This window comes from Anolis carolinensis, chromosome 6 (genome assembly GCF_035594765.1).
Source record: "Anolis carolinensis isolate JA03-04 chromosome 6, rAnoCar3.1.pri, whole genome shotgun sequence".
NCBI lineage: Eukaryota > Metazoa > Chordata > Lepidosauria > Squamata > Dactyloidae > Anolis > Anolis carolinensis.
Window position 1 is genome coordinate 11,717,076 of NC_085846.1, and position 17,654 is coordinate 11,734,729.

At 45.6% G+C, this 17,654-nt stretch overlaps 1 protein-coding gene across 1 annotated transcript in view; it reads right to left on the reverse strand.

Annotated features, from left to right (window-relative positions):
• LOC134292382 (uncharacterized) overlaps positions 1 to 6,884 on the reverse strand; it is a 30,653-nt gene extending 23,769 nt beyond the window's left edge. The window contains exons 1-5 of the mRNA XM_062957097.1: positions 6,552 to 6,884; positions 4,703 to 5,946; positions 4,155 to 4,281; positions 3,243 to 3,356; positions 2 to 1,530 (exon numbers count right to left, since the gene is read on the reverse strand). Of these exons, the coding sequence (XP_062813167.1) occupies positions 2 to 1,530; positions 3,243 to 3,356; positions 4,155 to 4,281; positions 4,703 to 5,827 (2,895 nt within the window). The 5' untranslated portion in view covers positions 5,828 to 5,946; positions 6,552 to 6,884. The remainder of the gene's footprint in view (position 1; positions 1,531 to 3,242; positions 3,357 to 4,154; positions 4,282 to 4,702; positions 5,947 to 6,551) is intronic.
• Between the last annotated feature and the right edge of the window lie 10,770 nt (positions 6,885 to 17,654).

A 17,654-nucleotide genomic window follows, 5' to 3' on the forward strand; every position in this document is an offset into this window, starting at 1 on the left:
AGTGGAGGAAAGAACTCTGTTCTGCCACAGGCGCATATCCCGAAGACAGGGGATTGTGGTACATGCGCTGGTGTCGGAGGAGAACTGAACTGTCCCTGAAGCTTTTTCCACAGTCAATGCATTGGAAAGACCGCTCCCTTGTGTGGATGCGCTGATGGTGCAGTAATTTGGAGCGTTGGGTGAAACTTTGGGGGCAGTCAGGGCACGGGTGGCGCCTTCCAGGGGCATGGGTGAGCTGGTGCTGAAAGAGCAGGCTTGACTGGGGGAAAGAGCAGGAGCACTCCTTGCACGAATAGAGGCGCTCAGTCGCATGGATTAGCTGGAGTTGGTTGAGGCTGGAGATGTGGGGAAATGTTCGTTGGCAATCTGAGCTCTGTGGGATCTCAGTTCCTGGCACAAGTGTTTGATCAGATGAGGGACTTGGACTGGGGCAACTCTCCTGACTGTCGGAGTGGAGCAGTCCTCTGTCGCTAACCAAGAAGCAGCTATCATCCTTAGCGTCCAACTTCTCATTCCAGCCCTGTTCATCACCATCCCCAATATGAAACTCCACTATCTCTTCATTCTCAGGATTCCCAGCACTGAGATCCAGATTGTCTTGGTGTTCATGGTTCCGAGCATGGAGTGCCATGATATCACCATGCTCATGGATTTCCTTAGTCCACCTGTGCTCATAATCCCCAACACAGAGCTCCAGGATCTCCTTGTCTTCCTGATTCAGGGCATGGTGCTCTGAAATTGGCTTGCCATTTTCCAAAGGTGGCTCAGCCATCTCTTCCTTGCCACTTTCCATGGGGAACTCAGGCACCAGTTCCCCTTCCTGAGTGTCTGCAATCCACTCGTATTCCCACTCTTCTTCACACAGATCAGAGCCTGGCCCAAACTCAGAGTCACCCGAATGGAGCCCTGTGTCCTGCCTTCTCTCTTTTTGATGTTGGTGAACCCGGAGGTGCTGGTTGAGGTTGGAGCGGCGACTGAAGAACCGTCCGCATTCGGGGCACTCATGGGGGCGCTCACCCGAATGCACCCTCCGGTGCTGCTGCAGGCTGGAGCTGAGGCAGAAGCCACGGCCACAGATCTCGCAACGGTAAGGCTGCTTCTTGGCGTGGATCTTCTGGTGGCGGGCCAGTTTGTAGCGGTCGCAGAATATCTTCCCACATTCCAGGCACTTGCGAGAGGCCTCCCCAGTATGGACTTGCTGATGCCGGACCAAACTGGAGTGCCGATCAAACCTCTTGGGGCATTCTGGGCAGGGGTAAGGTTTCTCCCCGGAGTGTGAGAGCTGATGCCGAGTCAAGGCTGATTGCCAGGGGAAGGTCTTGTCACAGTCAGGACAGGCAAAGCGTGGCCCAGCTCGAAGCCAGCGGGTTTTGGTCTCCTGCTTGCTGGGAGGGCTACTTTGGACCGTGGCCTCCCAGCCTTTGAGCGGGCTTGGGGGTCCCACTATAGAGGCCAATCTGTCAGTAGATTCCTCTTCCTTCCAGGTTGCCACCTCCTCACATTTGGACTCACTCGAGAGCACAGCATCTCCTGGGAAAGAGGAAGAGAAAGAAAGGTGGGCAAGATTATGGGGTGAATGTTGTGCTTCAGTGTTAAGTGACTTGATATTCTGCGCATAACTTGAATAACAGGAGATGGATCACGCTTGTGCGTGTCACTGCCCTGTTAGCTTCTTTACTACATAGATCTTGGGACTCGGTCTTGCTCCACTGGAAGGGCTCCACAGTCACAGGGATTGAGATTGTTGGGTGAGCGAGCTTATTAATAAAAGACCCTCCCCATAAATGTACAGCAGAGTAACTTATTAGCAGCAGTGTGATGCAACACCAGTAGCCAAAAGTGATAAAAATAACAAAAATACACAGACCAATGTTTTATCTTCTTTAAGAGGTGTTTCTTTGTCATAGAATAGTATGGTTGCACTATTTACAAAAACAAGGTTTCCATAACACAAATAAAGTTCTTTATACTTCCTTCTTTGCTTCCATGCTGGGCTTCTTTCTCATGCAGATAAACAGCTTCGCTCTCACAGAGCCTCCTCTCACACCGAACTTACATAGGAGCTTCACATAGTAGTTTTACACATGAGGCCTTCAACCTGGGGCTTCTCTCACACCAGGCCTTCTCATACTGAGGCCTTGTCTCACTGAGGCTTCTCTGACACTGAGGCCCTTCTCCCACTGAGGCCTCTCTCAGACTGAAGCTGACTAAGCTACAGGCACACCTGCTTATATTGAACTGCAGCTTTTGATGAGTCAATGCATCCATTTAACCCTTTCAGTACTTGACTCACATTTTTGTAATTAAAAATACCGAGTTAATTTTTAATATTTCTGACAGAGATGCCCATGCTGGTAGAGTCAAAGCAGAATTCATTGCTTAAAGGCCAAATTCAACCACTTGCTTCAAGGAGAAACTAGAGGACATTGGTAGATGGAGTTGCATCCTTTGCTGTTAATCACTTGCTGCCTCATTGACTATTCTCTCTCCTGTTTGTTTTGGCCATTCAAATGAAGAAAATTTTGGGGTGTGGGGACCCAGCCACTGTTTGTGTGTATGGAAGGGCCACAAGTGTAATTCTGGTACTGAAAACAAATACTTGGACTCAACACATGCTCAAAGGCACCCTGTTCTTTACATTAACAAAATGGTCAAGTGCAATCTTTAGCACTCCCTCAACCATATTGAGGTCTTCAGTACTTTCACGTAACTTTTAAAAAAGAAACTTTACATATTTATTTACAGACTGTTTCAGTTGTTTTTTTTACAGTTTTTAAAATCTAGAAAAGAAGCAGTGTAACAGGGCTGGCATGCTGTTCCAATTGCTTTCTATCTATGCCTGTTGTTTGTTCAATTGGAGGAGCAATTTCAAACAGGCATTACCACCATACCTACAAACAAAGCTATATTTCTCTCCTAACCTTGCCATGCCTTGCACTATTACTTAAGAATATCAGACACCTCTTGCTACATTAAGCCAAGGCCCCACTTTGCAGGGATGCCAACAACCATCAGGCACTAAGTGGGCCACTAACAGCTTTCTGAGTAGTGCCACAATCCACCCTTGTGCCACCTCCTAAAACATGCTTGAATTTGCTTCTCACTTTGGCTACTGGACATTGCAAGAGAAAACTGGTAGTGATGTGTGGTTGAAGACTGTTCCTCTGAGGACACTTATGTCATCTGGAATGTCTCAGTACCAAAAGAAAACTAATGAGATCACAGGATAACTTTTCCCTCACCTATGACTCCCAAGGGTGTCCCTTCTGGAAAATTCTTGGGTTCTTGTAAATACAGGTCCTGATCCCTGCCGCTCTCCATTTTGACAATCAGGTCTGGCTTGAGAACTGGAAAACCTGGCCATAAAGGGGAGAAACAAATAAAGAACATTTAACAGAAGGACATAGACATAAAAAAAACCAAACTTCTTTGCTCAAGTTTTCAACCATCAGAATTAATTATAGCCCCAAATAAATTAAATAATGATCAACTCAAAACTTTGAAATATAATTGTAGAACACCCCAAAGTGTTTAAAAAAAGTTATTTCAGAAGAGCATGTTGTGCTTCTCTTTGGGTTCCATTTGTTATAGGTTGAATATACCTTATAAGACACACTTAGGGCCAGAAAGATTTGGAATTTTGGAATGTCTGTATCTGAATATATGTATAATCTATGTGTGTGAACAGGCTCTGCCCATGTCTTCTTCTAAGGCTGAGAGAATAGGACTTACTCGTAGTCACTCGATATTCAGGTATAATAAATATTTTGTGAAGGATTTTTAATTTTTGAAAATTAGATTTATATTCTGCTTTTCTCCTGAATGGGACCTTCATGGCCTCCATGACAAAATGATTACACAAGACCAAGCATATATTTGAACTCTGGTTTTTCAGCATTCTAGTCCAATGCTCAAGCCACTACAACACAATGGATCACAGCTGAGATTTGAAAGCCAAAAAACAACTTCTCTAAACTCTGGTAAGCCCCAGATGTGGGTCAACCAGCTTAGCCTTTTTGCATTCGGTTTACCTCATTAAGGTCCAAGCCTTCTGTGGAGTCATAAACTAACTTTCTGCACATCTAAAATCACTAGCCAGTCTTCAAGGCCAACCCCACTGAAGTCTTTAGGGAAAACCCCATGACATTTCTCACCTAGTGACTTGACATTCTCGTAATTCTCAAGCATGACCTCCTGGTAGGTCTTCCTCTGGGCTTTGCTGAGGAGTCTCCACTCTTCCTCAGTGAAAGACATAGCCACCTCTTCAAAAGTCACCAGTGCCTGAAACAATGCAATTTTGCAAAGACATATAACCCATACGGTGCTTCCTTTGGAAAACAGTATCTACTAGTCTCATGCATTTGCATGGAATCACTATCCGTATCTGTTTGTCCCATTCATAGGGCCCAATTTCCATTTTCATCCTCCCCTTCCAAAAACAGGCACCTATCCAAATGAGCTTTGCCCTCCAAGGTCCGAAAAACCAAAGATTTTCGGCCCATGGGCAGCAAAGTGCCAGGGCCTACATCCGAGGATGCCGCATGCTCAACTGTAGGCCCTGCCAGGGCCTGCCACCTGGCCCTACGAATGTTGAACGCCCAGCACCTGGCTGCTTAACTCCACAACCTCTGAAACCCTGGTATCCCAAGATGCCATGCCAGGACCTTAAATGTGCCTTGTGGCTAGGCTCGGAGTGTCTTACCTTTTCCCCATGTCTCTTAAGCAGAGAAAGACCTGTCATGAAGTTTTCTACCAGGTCAACGGCTTGAGCACAAGTCTCCGGATGCTGCTGCCAGACCCAAGTCTGTATCTCTTGAGGCAAAATGGCCAAAAATTGCTCCAGAACCAGCAGCTCCAAAATCTGTTCCTTGGTACGGCTCTCTGGCTTCAACCAAAGGTGGCAAAGTGCCCGCAATTGCTCGTAAGTGTTTCGTGGACCCTCGGCTTCTGGGTAGCGGAACCACCGGAAGCCCTGGCGCGCCGTCTCCATGACAATTCCACCTTCTTCAAAGATGGCCGGCTCAGTTTTCTCATCACCTCCTTTATCTCCAACTTCCGGATACTTACAAGACCCTTGTGTCTCTTTTTCTTCTCCCTTAAAGTCTGTTGACTTTTCTGGAGAAGACACACCAATCTGGTTATTCTTCTCAAGTCCTTTCAACTCTTCTTTTAAGTGAATTGCTTTCTGGTTGGAAACCTTACAGACCTTAGAGATGGCTTCTTCCATAACATCAGTCTGAGTGGCCTTGTCTATTCTTGGGAGGCCAGTGTCCTCAAGGGACTCCACAAAGTCCTCAATGCTACCTCCATCTATGACCATAGATGGAATTTCTTTTTTCTTGGTGCCACTGACTTCTTGAGGACATACCACACAGGCTTCAATGTCATCTTTTGACACAGAGTCGGGTTTTCGTGAATCCCGTTCTCCAAGGCCAACCTCTTCTTCTTCAATAGTAATTACACAATTGGGCCCAACAATCACCTCTGTTTTAGTCCCTCTTTCTTCTTTGGAGCCTCTATCTTCAAAAGAGACCACACAAGTCTCAATATCATCCTCCAGGATCTCTCCAGATGTTTTATTGCCAGTCTCCTCATTCTCTGGTGTGGGCAGAAGCATTTGTTGGCGAACCTCCCAACACTGGGGTGCCACACCAGTTTTACTGAGACCCTTCCGATCTTTCCGAGACCGTGAGCGCTTTACGATTTCCTGAATGCCACTGACAGGAGATGAATTCTCCTCCATTCCAACACTCAACTGGGCCCCGGGTTCCACTGGCGAAGGGAACGTGAGAACCCAAGTGAGTGGCCCACCTGGCTCAGCAGCCATTTTGGAGTCTACTTCTACGACAGGAGGCAGACTGTGGTCGTTGTCTAGAGCCTAAATGTGTGGACAATCGTCTCTTGTTGTTTGGTGCTCAGTGCAGTGTCTCCTTTGGAACCAGGTAGCTGAACAAAAGAGAAAAAAGAAGGCCATTCAGTCAAAAACAAAACACCTATGTGTATAAACCACAATCTCGGGCAAGTGGCATGAAAATTCTCAGGAGAAACCAAAACTATTTCTATAGCATTTTATGTGTGGGTCACTTCCCTCCCATCCTGGTTACACTCCCACAAACTACAAATCTAAAGGTCTCATTTTCTCCTGTAGTCCTTCTCAGAATGGCAGCAGAATAACCTTGGAGTTGTTCTACCTTGGAGCTGATCACCAGTTATTAACTCCCTTTTGAAGCTGCAGCCATAAATCCAACAGGCATGGATTAAAAAAAATTCTTAGGTAACGAGAGATTCTCCAGCAGCCCTCTAAATGCAAGCAAAGACCAGCATGGTTAAAGCATAACACCACCCACCATTCAGTGCACATGTGCATAGCTAATTCAAGCAAGTGGAGACAATGAATGAAGAATAAACATGGCAGGACCCATTCTCTTTTGGAAAACCAGGAATCTCCACAGGCTTTTGGAAGCATGACCCTTTTGGCGATTAATTGGCATCGACACTATTTGAAATAATTATAACCTTTTGGAAAGTATGATCTTGTTAGAGACTGTAACCTTTTGGAAAGGCATGACCTTCCTGTGAAGAGTTAAAAAGTTGCTTGAGTCAATCTTCTCCTTAGTGGTAAATATCTACTCGTATTCATGCGAGGCAATTCAGGTTTCTCAGCTGTTAGACCGATATCCCTGGTTTTCTCTTTGAACTGTTAGGAACAAAGATATGCCAATACATAAAATATATAGATCTTCAGAGGTGTTATTTCAGTTGCCCAAAAAGAACATCTACTCTCCCATAAAATATATTGCCTACTGGTTTCATGTTAACTAACACTCTCTTCAGTCTAATACAGTACTGAACATTGACTTACTATAAACTGACTACTCACTACAGCATACTGTACTATACTCAACTAACGTCATACTACTTCTGATGCAAACAAACCCATACTCTAACTGACATCAACTGACTTCCAACTGACTTGATTCAGATAGATTCTAAAATAGAGTCTCACTTTGAACATTCTCAGATCTGGGTCACATGGTCTGTAGTCCCTCCCACAACTTCTAACAACATAGAGTTAAGGGAAAACTGCATACCAATATATACATAAACTATAGTAAGCAATCTCAATTATATATATAGCAAATAACTAGTATAGGAGGCGTGTAGAAGGTTGCTATTTCCAACATGCTCGCCATCATCATGCCATGGGTTAGGAGAGAGGAGGAAAAAAGAAAGCTCAGGGATAGCAGAACCACAGTCAACTATACAATAGCAACTTCCTAATTGGACAACTGCACTCTTTGTGGGACTGTCTTTGAAGACTATTTCACAGCTAGCTGTCAGGATCCAGAGCTCTGCACACATGTAGGCAGAGATGAACCAAAAACAACACCCAGCTTGTCTCCAAATACTATTTCACTTAAAGCAGCACTTACTCATTTGGCTGTTTTCAAAGTCCAAGTTCAAAACATAAAGATAGCACACAGCCACAGATACAAAGCAAAGACTTATAACAAGGAGCGTACTACAAACACCAATTCAGGAGAAAGGTTGAGTCCAAGAGTTCACTGATTGATGTCCAAGATTCAAGAGAACAAAACGTAGTCATCATTCCAAAGGTCAAGCCAGAAAGTCCTGAGTTCAAGGGTGATCCAAAATACATAGTCAAGAGTCAGTCCAGAGAATCAAAGTACATCAAGGTTCTACACAAGATACAGCAGTAACAGGATTCTTGTAGTTCAAAGCTCTTCAAAGTACAAGGTTCCAAGACTTCATGAGACAGGTCAGGATACCACAATCCACACAAAGGGGGGGGGGGGGGGGGGGAGAGAGAGAGAGAGAGACCACCACCATCCACAGCCAAGTATGGCAGATACTTTTCTCTCCAAAGAGCAATCTATAGGCTAGCTCTTTTTGTGAAGTTAATCACAGATGTGTCCTACCTCTAAAGCATCCTCCCTGAATTGCAATGCCTGTGAGTTTTCACAGATTACTCTGATCTTTAGAACCTGGGACTGAGATTAACCCCTTCCTTACCTTTTGCAACATCACCACCCTGCTGGTCATTATCCTGTTTTACCCATCACCAACTCCTAGGTATGACACCAACCACCATCAACTACGGGACATGACACTAGCACAAAATATAGAACATTTTGATTGAAGTGCCATACAGAAAAAAATGGAGCCCCAACTTGTTGATCTAAACTGACTGTGGTGCGCTTTGCCTTGAGATCTTTGGGTACAGAGGCAGAGCTCAATATTCTAATTAGAAAATCAATGAAATTGTACTTCCCTGGAGTTTCCCTACTCCCACTGTATGGGGGACTCAAGGGAGTCAAGTATGCCTGGAATTAGAAGGGGAGGAAAAGAAGGAAGGAAGAATGCAAACAATAGGATTCCCATGCGTGGGAGGGGAAGACAGCCTCAGTTTATCCACTAGGGTTGCCAGAGTGAAAAATAGAGTGGCTTGTTGTTCTGAACTGCAGCCAAGATGACTCTGACTTATGATGATCCTAAGAATACCTTAAAGGTACCAGATTGATTTTGGAAGCCAAATAGTGTCACCACTGGTAAATACCTGGATGGGAGAGATCCAGGTATTTACCTGCTATAGACTATATTTCAGAGGGAGGAACTGGGAAAACCACCTCTAAGAATTTCTTATCTAAGAAAAGCTGTTGTGACTGCGCCTTCGGGGATTATGGTTGATGGGGATGGAATTCGAAGAGGAAGAAAAAACCCTCGTGATGAGGGTTCACTGGAGGAGTTGCGCAGGAAGCGACTTAGAGAGCTATATGGGGGATCTTCTGAGGAAGATTCAGATGGGGAGATGGATGCTGAGGAACAGGTGGTGGCTGGGGAAGCGGGCACTGAATGGGCACAGCCACCGGAGATGTCTGGGGATTTGGGGTCTATGGATACTTCTGAACCTGGGGTTTCTGCAGGAGCTGATCCCAATTGGGATGCTTGGAGAAGGGAGGATGGTTCTTTAAGTGTTCATGGGGCTAAGTGTGGGCAGGATGATTGGGACTCCGACGAATTGCTAGGTACTCCAGATCCACGAGCTCTAGCTGTGTGGAGCTCAGACTCTGAGTAGATTTGGGACACCTGGTGTTTGGGTGTGAGTGTTTGGTCACCCAGGAGGAAGGGGAATAAAATGGGAATGTTTGGCCACTGCACTTTGCGTGTGGCAAGGTGTTGCTGAGGCGCCATTGGGATCTCTGTGTTTCCATGAAGACTGGACTTGGACTATGATTTGAATCTGCTGTTATCACCTAGCTTGGCTCTCGCTGTGTCTTATCGTGGACCTGTTTTGGATGACTGCACCCTCTTCAGACCTTGGATCGGAATTTGACCTTGCTACTGCCTTCGCCCTGTGATTGATGACTACTATCGGCTTTTGACTTCTGGCTTGCTCTTTGGACACTGCTGTTATCTCCTGACCTGACCTTGGAATCCCGGACGACGTCTTTTCACCATCCTTTTGGAGCCTTCGGCTTTATCCACATTGTGGAAGCAGTCTACTGCATTCTTAGTTTGTTTGTTTGTTTCCTGACCAATTTGGTGTTTTCTTTTGGGAACTGTTCCTTTGAAAACTACAGAGCCGGCTGGCAGGGCTTGGACTCAGAAAGTGCAGTTTGCACTAAGTTTGTTTAGCTTTGTTTTTACCTGCTTGTGTTGCTGAATTATATTTTTGTTTGAATTGCTCTTGAAGCACTGATAGTGAAGTGTTTCAAGGTTTTTTCTGTGTTAACTTTACCTTTTGGCTTATCTGCTGAATAAACTCTATTTTTGTTCGCTAATTGGCATCTGACTCTTGACAAAAGCCATCTCACAAATGGCTTGAAGATGCAACATAAAGACCATCAGATATAGGCTCACTTACTTCAGGAAATAAACTGACCTAATGTAAGAAGGATTGTTTAAGATAACTTACACCAATGTTTGTATCAGAACTTATGTGAGTATTATATGCATCACAGATCTACAAGTATTCAAATAATATATGGCCTTTCACAACATTTGTTGAGGGGCAGCATTCCCTAGATTTTTCAGGGTCTTCTCCCACTTCCCCAATTCATGGATTAACCAAAATAAATCCATGCTAAGGGCATTAATGGTACACAGCACCACTTTTTCCCATTCCTGGATTTACTAGGAACCATATGCTCAAAAAAAAGTCTCCTATATAGAAAAATTAGAAGAATTGTGTTGCTTTGAGTTTTCTGGACTGTGTGGCCATGTTCCAGAAGCATTCTCTTCTAAAATTTCACCTGCATCTATGGCAGGCATCCTCAGTGTTTGTGAGATTTGTTGAAAACTAGGCAAGAGAAGCCATTGAAATCCACAAGCATTTTCAACAAAAAGGAAGAAACCATGAAAATGAACAATATCTGGCTGCCAGTATTTAAAAAAACCCCTCTAAAATCAGGACAGTAAATAAAGAACAACACTCAGAAGACAGGGGAATTCCAGAAAAGAAACAAGCAGGCCAGCTAACATCTCCCAAAAAAAGGATTCTCCCAGGCAACAAGCAGCCAATCTTTGAGCTGCAAAGCTATTCAATACTAATCAAGGCGGCTAATTGCAATATCAACACTTGCCTCAAACAGACAAGAGTTATTTCTCCCACCCTGGACTTTCCACAGATATATAAACCCCACTTGACTAGTTTTCAACAGACCTCACAACCTCTGAGGCTGCTTGCCATAGATGCAGGCGAAACATCAGGAGAGAATGCTTCCGGAACATGGCCATACAGCCTAGAAAACTCATAGCAACCCAGTGATTCCGCCCATGAAAGCCTTTGACAACAGTAGAATTGCTTTCAAATATAAAGCAAAATCATAAAAAGTAAATATTATTTTCCATCTTATTGGAAGTTTTGTTTTATTTTGCATTTTTTTATTTTTAGGTTTATTTGGGATTGGACTATATGACTGCCACGGTCCTTTTCAAATCTGTGATTCTATTATTTATATTTTGGATTATATATATATGAAGGTCAATATGTACACAGCAGGCCTGGGCAAAGTTTGTCCTTCCAGGTGTTTTGGATTTCAACTCTCACAATTCCTAACAGCCGGCTGTTAGGAATTGTGAGAGTTAAAATCCAAAACACCTGGAGGGACAAACTTTGCCCAGGCCTGGTATACAGTATAGTTGTAAGAAGTATGGCAGGACTTAAAGTCTTAGCAGCAATTAGGAAGGGAGGTCCAAGCTAAAGGCTGGGAGGAGGAGCAAAGATGCTTGCCTTCCTCCGCCCTCCCCAGTTTTTAAAAATAAGGAAGGCAGGCAAGGGCGAGGACTGTGGGGGATGGCAAGCCAGGGCACCTCCTCTCCCTCCAAGGCTGGGAGGACTGGAAACTGTTGGAAGAATAAATAAAAAGGCAGAAAGAAGGGAGGGGAAGGCAGACAGAGAAGACCCCAACCTAAGAGGTCTGGGTAATGAAACCAGATCTCCCCAATCTGGTTAGAAGTGTGGAGGCTAAAAAAAGGCAGAGGATGAGTGACTATCTTTTGTGTGTTCTTGCATGGCAGGGAACTGGGCTGGGGGGCAATTGGGGTCTCTCTCCAACTCTGGGGTTCTAAGTGCTAATGAAGCCAAGCCTCTCCAAGAAGAAAATGCTGTCAGTGTAGTCCTTCCTTCTCTGGAGGGTTTTAAACAGAGGATGGATGCCCATCTGTTGGGAATGCTTTGGTGTGATTTTCCTCCATGGGAAGGGGTTGGACTGGGATCTCTTTCTAACTCTAGGATTCCAAGTGCGCAGTGAAGCCAAGTCTCCCCAACCAAGTCCACAATGAAGCCAAGTCTCCCCAACCAAGTCCATTATGAAGCCAAGTCTCCCCAACCAAGTCCATAATGAAGCCAAGTCTCCCCAACCAAGTCCACAATGAAGCCAAGTCTCTCCAACCAAGTCCATAATGAAGCCAAACCTCCTCAACCAAGTCCATAATGAAGCCAAGTCTCCCCAACCAAGTCCATAATGAAGCCAAGTCTCCCCAACCAAGTCCATAATGAAGCCAAGTCTCCCCAACCAAGTCCATAATGAAGCCAAGTCTCCCCAACCAAGTCCATAATGAAGCCAAGTCTCCCCAACCAAGTCCATAATGAAGCCAAGTCTCCCCAACCAAGTGCATAATGAAGCCAAGTCTCCCCAACCAAGTGCATAATGAAGCCAAGTCTCCCCAACCAAGTGCATAATGAAGCCAAGTCTCCCCAACCAAGTCCATAATGAAGCCAAGTCTCCCCAACCAAGTGCATAATGAAGCCAAGTCTCCCCAACCAAGTGCATAATGAAGCCAAGTCTCCCCAACCAAGTGCATAATGAAGCCAAGTCTCCCCAACCAAGTCCATAATGAAGCCAAGTCTCCCCAACCAAGTGCATAATGAAGCCAAGTCTCCCCAACCAAGTCCATAATGAAGCCAAGTCTCCCCAACCAAGTCCATAATGAAGCCAAGTCTCCCCAACCAAGTGCATAATGAAGCCAAGTCTGCCCAACCAAGTGCATAATGAAGCCAAGTCTCCCCAACCAAGTGCATAATGAAGCCAAGTCTCCCCAACCAAGTGCATAATGAAGCCAAGTCTCCCCAACCAAGTCCATAATGAAGCCAAGTCTCCCCAACCAAGTCCATAATGAAGCCAAGTCTCCCCAACCAAGTGCATAATGAAGCCAAGTCTGCCCAACCAAGTGCATAATGAAGCCAAGTCTCCCCAACCAAGTGCATAATGAAGCCAAGTCTCCCCAACCAAGTCCATAATGAAGCCAAGTCTCCCCAACCAAGTCCATAATGAAGCCAAGTCTCCCCAACCAAGTCCATAATGAAGCCAAGTCTCCCCAACCAAGTCCATAATGAAGCCAAGCCTCCCCAACCAAGTGCATAATGAAGCCAAGTCTCCCCAACCAAGTGCATAATGAAGCCAAGTCTCCCCAACCAAGTGCATAATGAAGCCAAGTCTCCCCAACCAAGTGCATAATGAAGCCAAGTCTCCCCAACCAAGTCCATAATGAAGCCAAGTCTCCCCAACCAAGTGCATAATGAAGCCAAGTCTCCCCAACCAAGTCCATAATGAAGCCAAGTCTCCCCAACCAAGTGCATAATGAAGCCAAGTCTCCCCAACCAAGTCCATAATGAAGCCAAGTCTCCCCAACCAAGTCCATAATGAAGCCAAGTCTCCCCAACCAAGTCCATAATGAAGCCAAACCTCCTCAACCAAGTCCATAATGAAGCCAAACCTCCCCAACCAAGTCCATAATGAAGCCAAGCCTCCCCAACCAAGTCCATAATGAAGCCAAGTCTCCCCAACCAAGTCCATAATGAAGCCAAGTCTCCCCAACCAAGTCCATAATGAAGCCAAGTCTCCCCAACCAAGTCCATAATGAAGCCAAGTCTCCCCAACCAAGTCCATAATGAAGCCAAGTCTCCCCAACCAAGTCCATAATGAAGCCAAGTCTCCCCAACCAAGTCCATAATGAAGCCAAGTCTCCCCAACCAAGTCCATAATGAAGCCAAGTCTCCCCAACCAAGTCCATAATGAAGCCAAGTCTCCCCAGCCTAGTCCATAATGAAGACGCGCCTCTCCAACCAAATGAAACCCAACCCGCTTCCCAGTTGTTGGGGGAGTCCAGCCCTCGCCTCTGCCCCCAATCCCCCTTACACATATACACACACACACATATACACACCCTTCCCTGTCCCCGTGCTTGAGGCGCCTTCCCACCTGCGCCTAAGCCACTCTCTGCGCGACTCACCTTGGATGCAAAGAGCCGGAGAGCTTGCTGGGTGGAAGCCGCGATGGCTTCCCCGGCTCGGCCCCCCCTTTCCTCCCCTCCTTCCACGCTCGGCTCCGGGGAATGGAGAATGGGGTCAGAGCCCCTTCTCCAAACACACTCACACACCCGCCTCAGGAAATGAGCGAAGCGCCCAGGCGAGTCCTCGCCTCTCTTTGCCCTCCTCTTCCGTCTCTCTCTCTCTCTCTCAATCTCTTTGCACATGGGAAAAAGGGGGAGGAGAAGGAAGAGGGGTTAACTCTTCCTTGCCCGGCCTGGTTTGCAGGAGTCTACCGTGTACCGTACAGCTGTGGACAAGGCTACAGCCAAACCCAGCATTGCCCAAACACGAATCAAGGAACGAGAAAGGCACTGCAAGACTCACGCAACCAGAGGAGTCAGCCATAGCAGAGCACTTGAGGAACCAACCTGGACACAGGATACAGTAGAGTCTCACTTATCCAACATAAACGGGCCGGCAGAATGTTGGATAAGCGAATATGTTAGATAATAAGGAGGGATTAAGGAAAAGCCTATTACACATCAAATTAGGTAAAAGGTAAAGGTTTTCTCCTGACCTTAAGTCCAGTCATGTCTAACTCTGGGAGTTGGTGCTTATCTCCATTTCTAAGCCGAAGAGCCGGCGTTGTCCGTAGACACCTCCAAGGTCATGTGGCCATTGGCATGACTGCATGGAGCGCCGTTACCTTCCCGCCGGAGCGGTACCTATTGATCTACTCACATTGGCATGTTTTTGAACTGCTAGGTTGGCAGGAGCTGGAGCTAACAGTGGGCGCTCATTCCGCTCCTGGGATTTGAACCTGGCACCTTTACAGTCTGCAAGTTCAGCAGCTCAGCACTTTAACACACTTCGCCACCGGGGCTCCTCAAATTAGGTTATGATTTTATAAATTAAGCACCAAAACATGTTTAACAACAAATTTGACAGAAAAAGTAGTTCAATACACAGTAATGCTATGTAGTAATTACTGTATTTACAAATTTAGCACCAAAATATCACGATGTATTGAAAACATTGACTACAAAAATGCGTTGGATAATCCAGAATGTTGGATAAGCAAGTGTTGGATAAGTGAGACTCTACTGTATTATTTGGTAACACAGAAAGGCTGAACCACTTTAATAACTGCCATATCAGACTACACAAAGAAGCCCTTGAAATCCACAAAAAGCACGTGGACAATTTCAACAGAAAGGAGGAAATCATGAAAATGAACAAAATCTGGCCACCAATATTAAAAAACACTAAAATCTGGCCAGTAAAATAAAGATCAATTAAAACACACAGGAATAGGATGATAAAAACATCAAAACATCCGGGCGTCCCCTGGGCAATGTCCTTGCAAACGACCAATTCTCTCACACCAGAAGTGACTTGCAGTTTCTCAAGTCGCTCCTGACACGAAAAAAAGCACATGGGAATTCCAGAAAAGAAACCATCAGGGCCAGCTAACACCTCCCAACAAGGCTACAAGGCAGAGTGCCGAGCGGAGCACAGAGCGCCTATTACTAGACACCTGGCACTCTGCTGCAAGGCCTGGCAGTCACGGGCTCTTTGAGTGTATGTGTGGCCTGCAGGCCCAAAGAGCCTGCAACTGCCAGGGCTTGCAGCCAAGCGCCAAGTGCCTAGTAAGAGGCACTTCGCTCGACGCTCAGCTGCAGGCCCTGGCAGTCACGAGTGCTTTGGGCCTGCAGGCCACACACACACACACACACTCTTAAAGAGAGTTTCTTTCCAAGTTAAGGTAAAGGTTTCCCCTGACATTAAGTCCAGTCATGTCTGACTCTGGGGGTTGGTGCTCATCTCCATTTCTAAGCCGAAGAGCCGGCGTTGTCCGTAGACACCTCCAAGGTCATGTGGCCAGCATGACTGCATGGAGCGCCGTTACCTTCCCGCTGGAGCGGTACCTATTGATCTACTCACATTTGCATGTTTTCGAACTGCTAGGTTGGCAGAAGCTGGAGCAACAGCGGGCGCTCACTCCACTCCTGGGATTTGAACCTGGGACCTTTCAGTCTGCAAGTTCAGCAGCTCAGTGCTTTAACACACTTCGCCACCAGGGTTCCTATCTTTCCAAGTTACTGTGTGTTAAAAAGTACGAGGGTGGGGGCTTGCTACCCATTTAAAAAGATAATAGAGCCCGAAGAAGAGCCAAGGGTTGCAAAAACAGCATCAGTGAGCCACAGACTGCGTTTTGCCTATCTGGATTCAGAGACGGGTTTATCCCACCAACCATAACATCTCAAATGAATGCTGGAGAGAGCCTGAGGATCAGTGAAATGGTGAGATTCTCTAGCACCAAAACTGAGGGGGAGGGGATTTTGGGAAGCCCTCCCATATTGGTCGATGGAACTAAAATTTTTGTTTATTCAGACGAAAGAATGAAACAGCTCATTCAGAAAGGTCTTGTTTTCGGAAGCAGAATTCCAAAACAAAAACAGGGCCATACGAATGAAACAAAAAGAAACAGATAGTAATTCTATACAAAGGCACAAGACTAGTACGTATAGGATTTTGACAACAGTTTGAGACGGAGGACTTTATTCTGCTCTGTGTGTTGATTGACACAACCTGGGGCTGGCTAGGATCCGCGCATTGGTCAGCTGAGATGTGCCAGCTGCCGCTGGTTGGTTTCTTGGTCTAAAGATCACTTTAATAAATGGTCATTGCTCAATTTGAAGTCTTGTGGCTGTTTTCTTGGTCCACCCTTGGTGGCTGCAGGGAGGAAAGGAATGCGGGTAGTGTCTGAGTCAATGGGTGCCAATGACTCCATTCCTGCCTGGCCAGAATAAGAGAACGGGTCTTGCCCAACTTAACAATGGGTGGCAGGGTGTTAGCAAAGTATGCATGGGTTCCCATGGAGAGGGCTTGGCTGGGTGTTGGGTGACTTTCATGATCTTTGACTTAACTCCACTGTTAGGAAGATGGAGGTCTTGTTAGGATTATGCTTGCAGCTGGAAGGGTGATTAAATTTTCCTGTGTTCTCCCCTGGTGAGTGTATGAGTGCTTGTGAAACTTGTACATCCAGGATAAAAGTTATCTGTGAAGGTTATCCCAAATTAGGTTTCTGGGTGAAAGGTCATCTTGGACTTGGCTATCAAGATCTTTCTAAAGCCGTTTGGAGTTCTCTTTGGGATCCCAAGGTTTCAATAACAGTTCTTTGACTGGGAAGGGAGTAGAAATTCAGCTTCAGATTGATTTGGGCCCTCTGATTGAGTTAAGAGAAAAGCCTGAGTATATTAGCAGTTAGCCTTAATCTGGAGTACCACTTAAAATACTATAAATAGAATTGTGATTAGTGCATTTGAAGAAGTGGATTGAATCCATACAATTTCATGCTAAACTAAATCAATCTTAGAGGTGTTCTCTATACATAACCTCCCTTTTTTCTCTCAGCACAGGTCAAAGAAAATGGAAAATGTTCAGTAACCACAAATCTGTAGGACCATAAAGGCCTCTGAGAGCTTTTTCAAGGTTGAATAGACTGGTCTGGAATCTGGAAGGGGAAAACTCTGGATTCAAATCCCTCTTGCTAACCATCCTTGTGTGTGCTTAAGTGGCTGCCTTCCTCCAATCCCTCCTTTCTCCCCACAAATTTACAGTGTTTTCGAGCTTCACCTCCCCTCTTCAACACCCCACTCTCTTCTTTAAACAACCATACAAAAAAAGGAGTCACTTTAAATAGCTTTGCATATGAAAAGCTTGGCTTCTCACCTAACACTGAAAAAACCAAAGTGCTCTACCAGCAGGCACAAGCCAATCCATCTGCAATGCCAGTGATAGAGCTTAATGGTGTAATGCTAGAAAACGTAGACCGTTTTTGCTACCTAGGCAGCCACCTCCCCCAAAAAGCTAACAT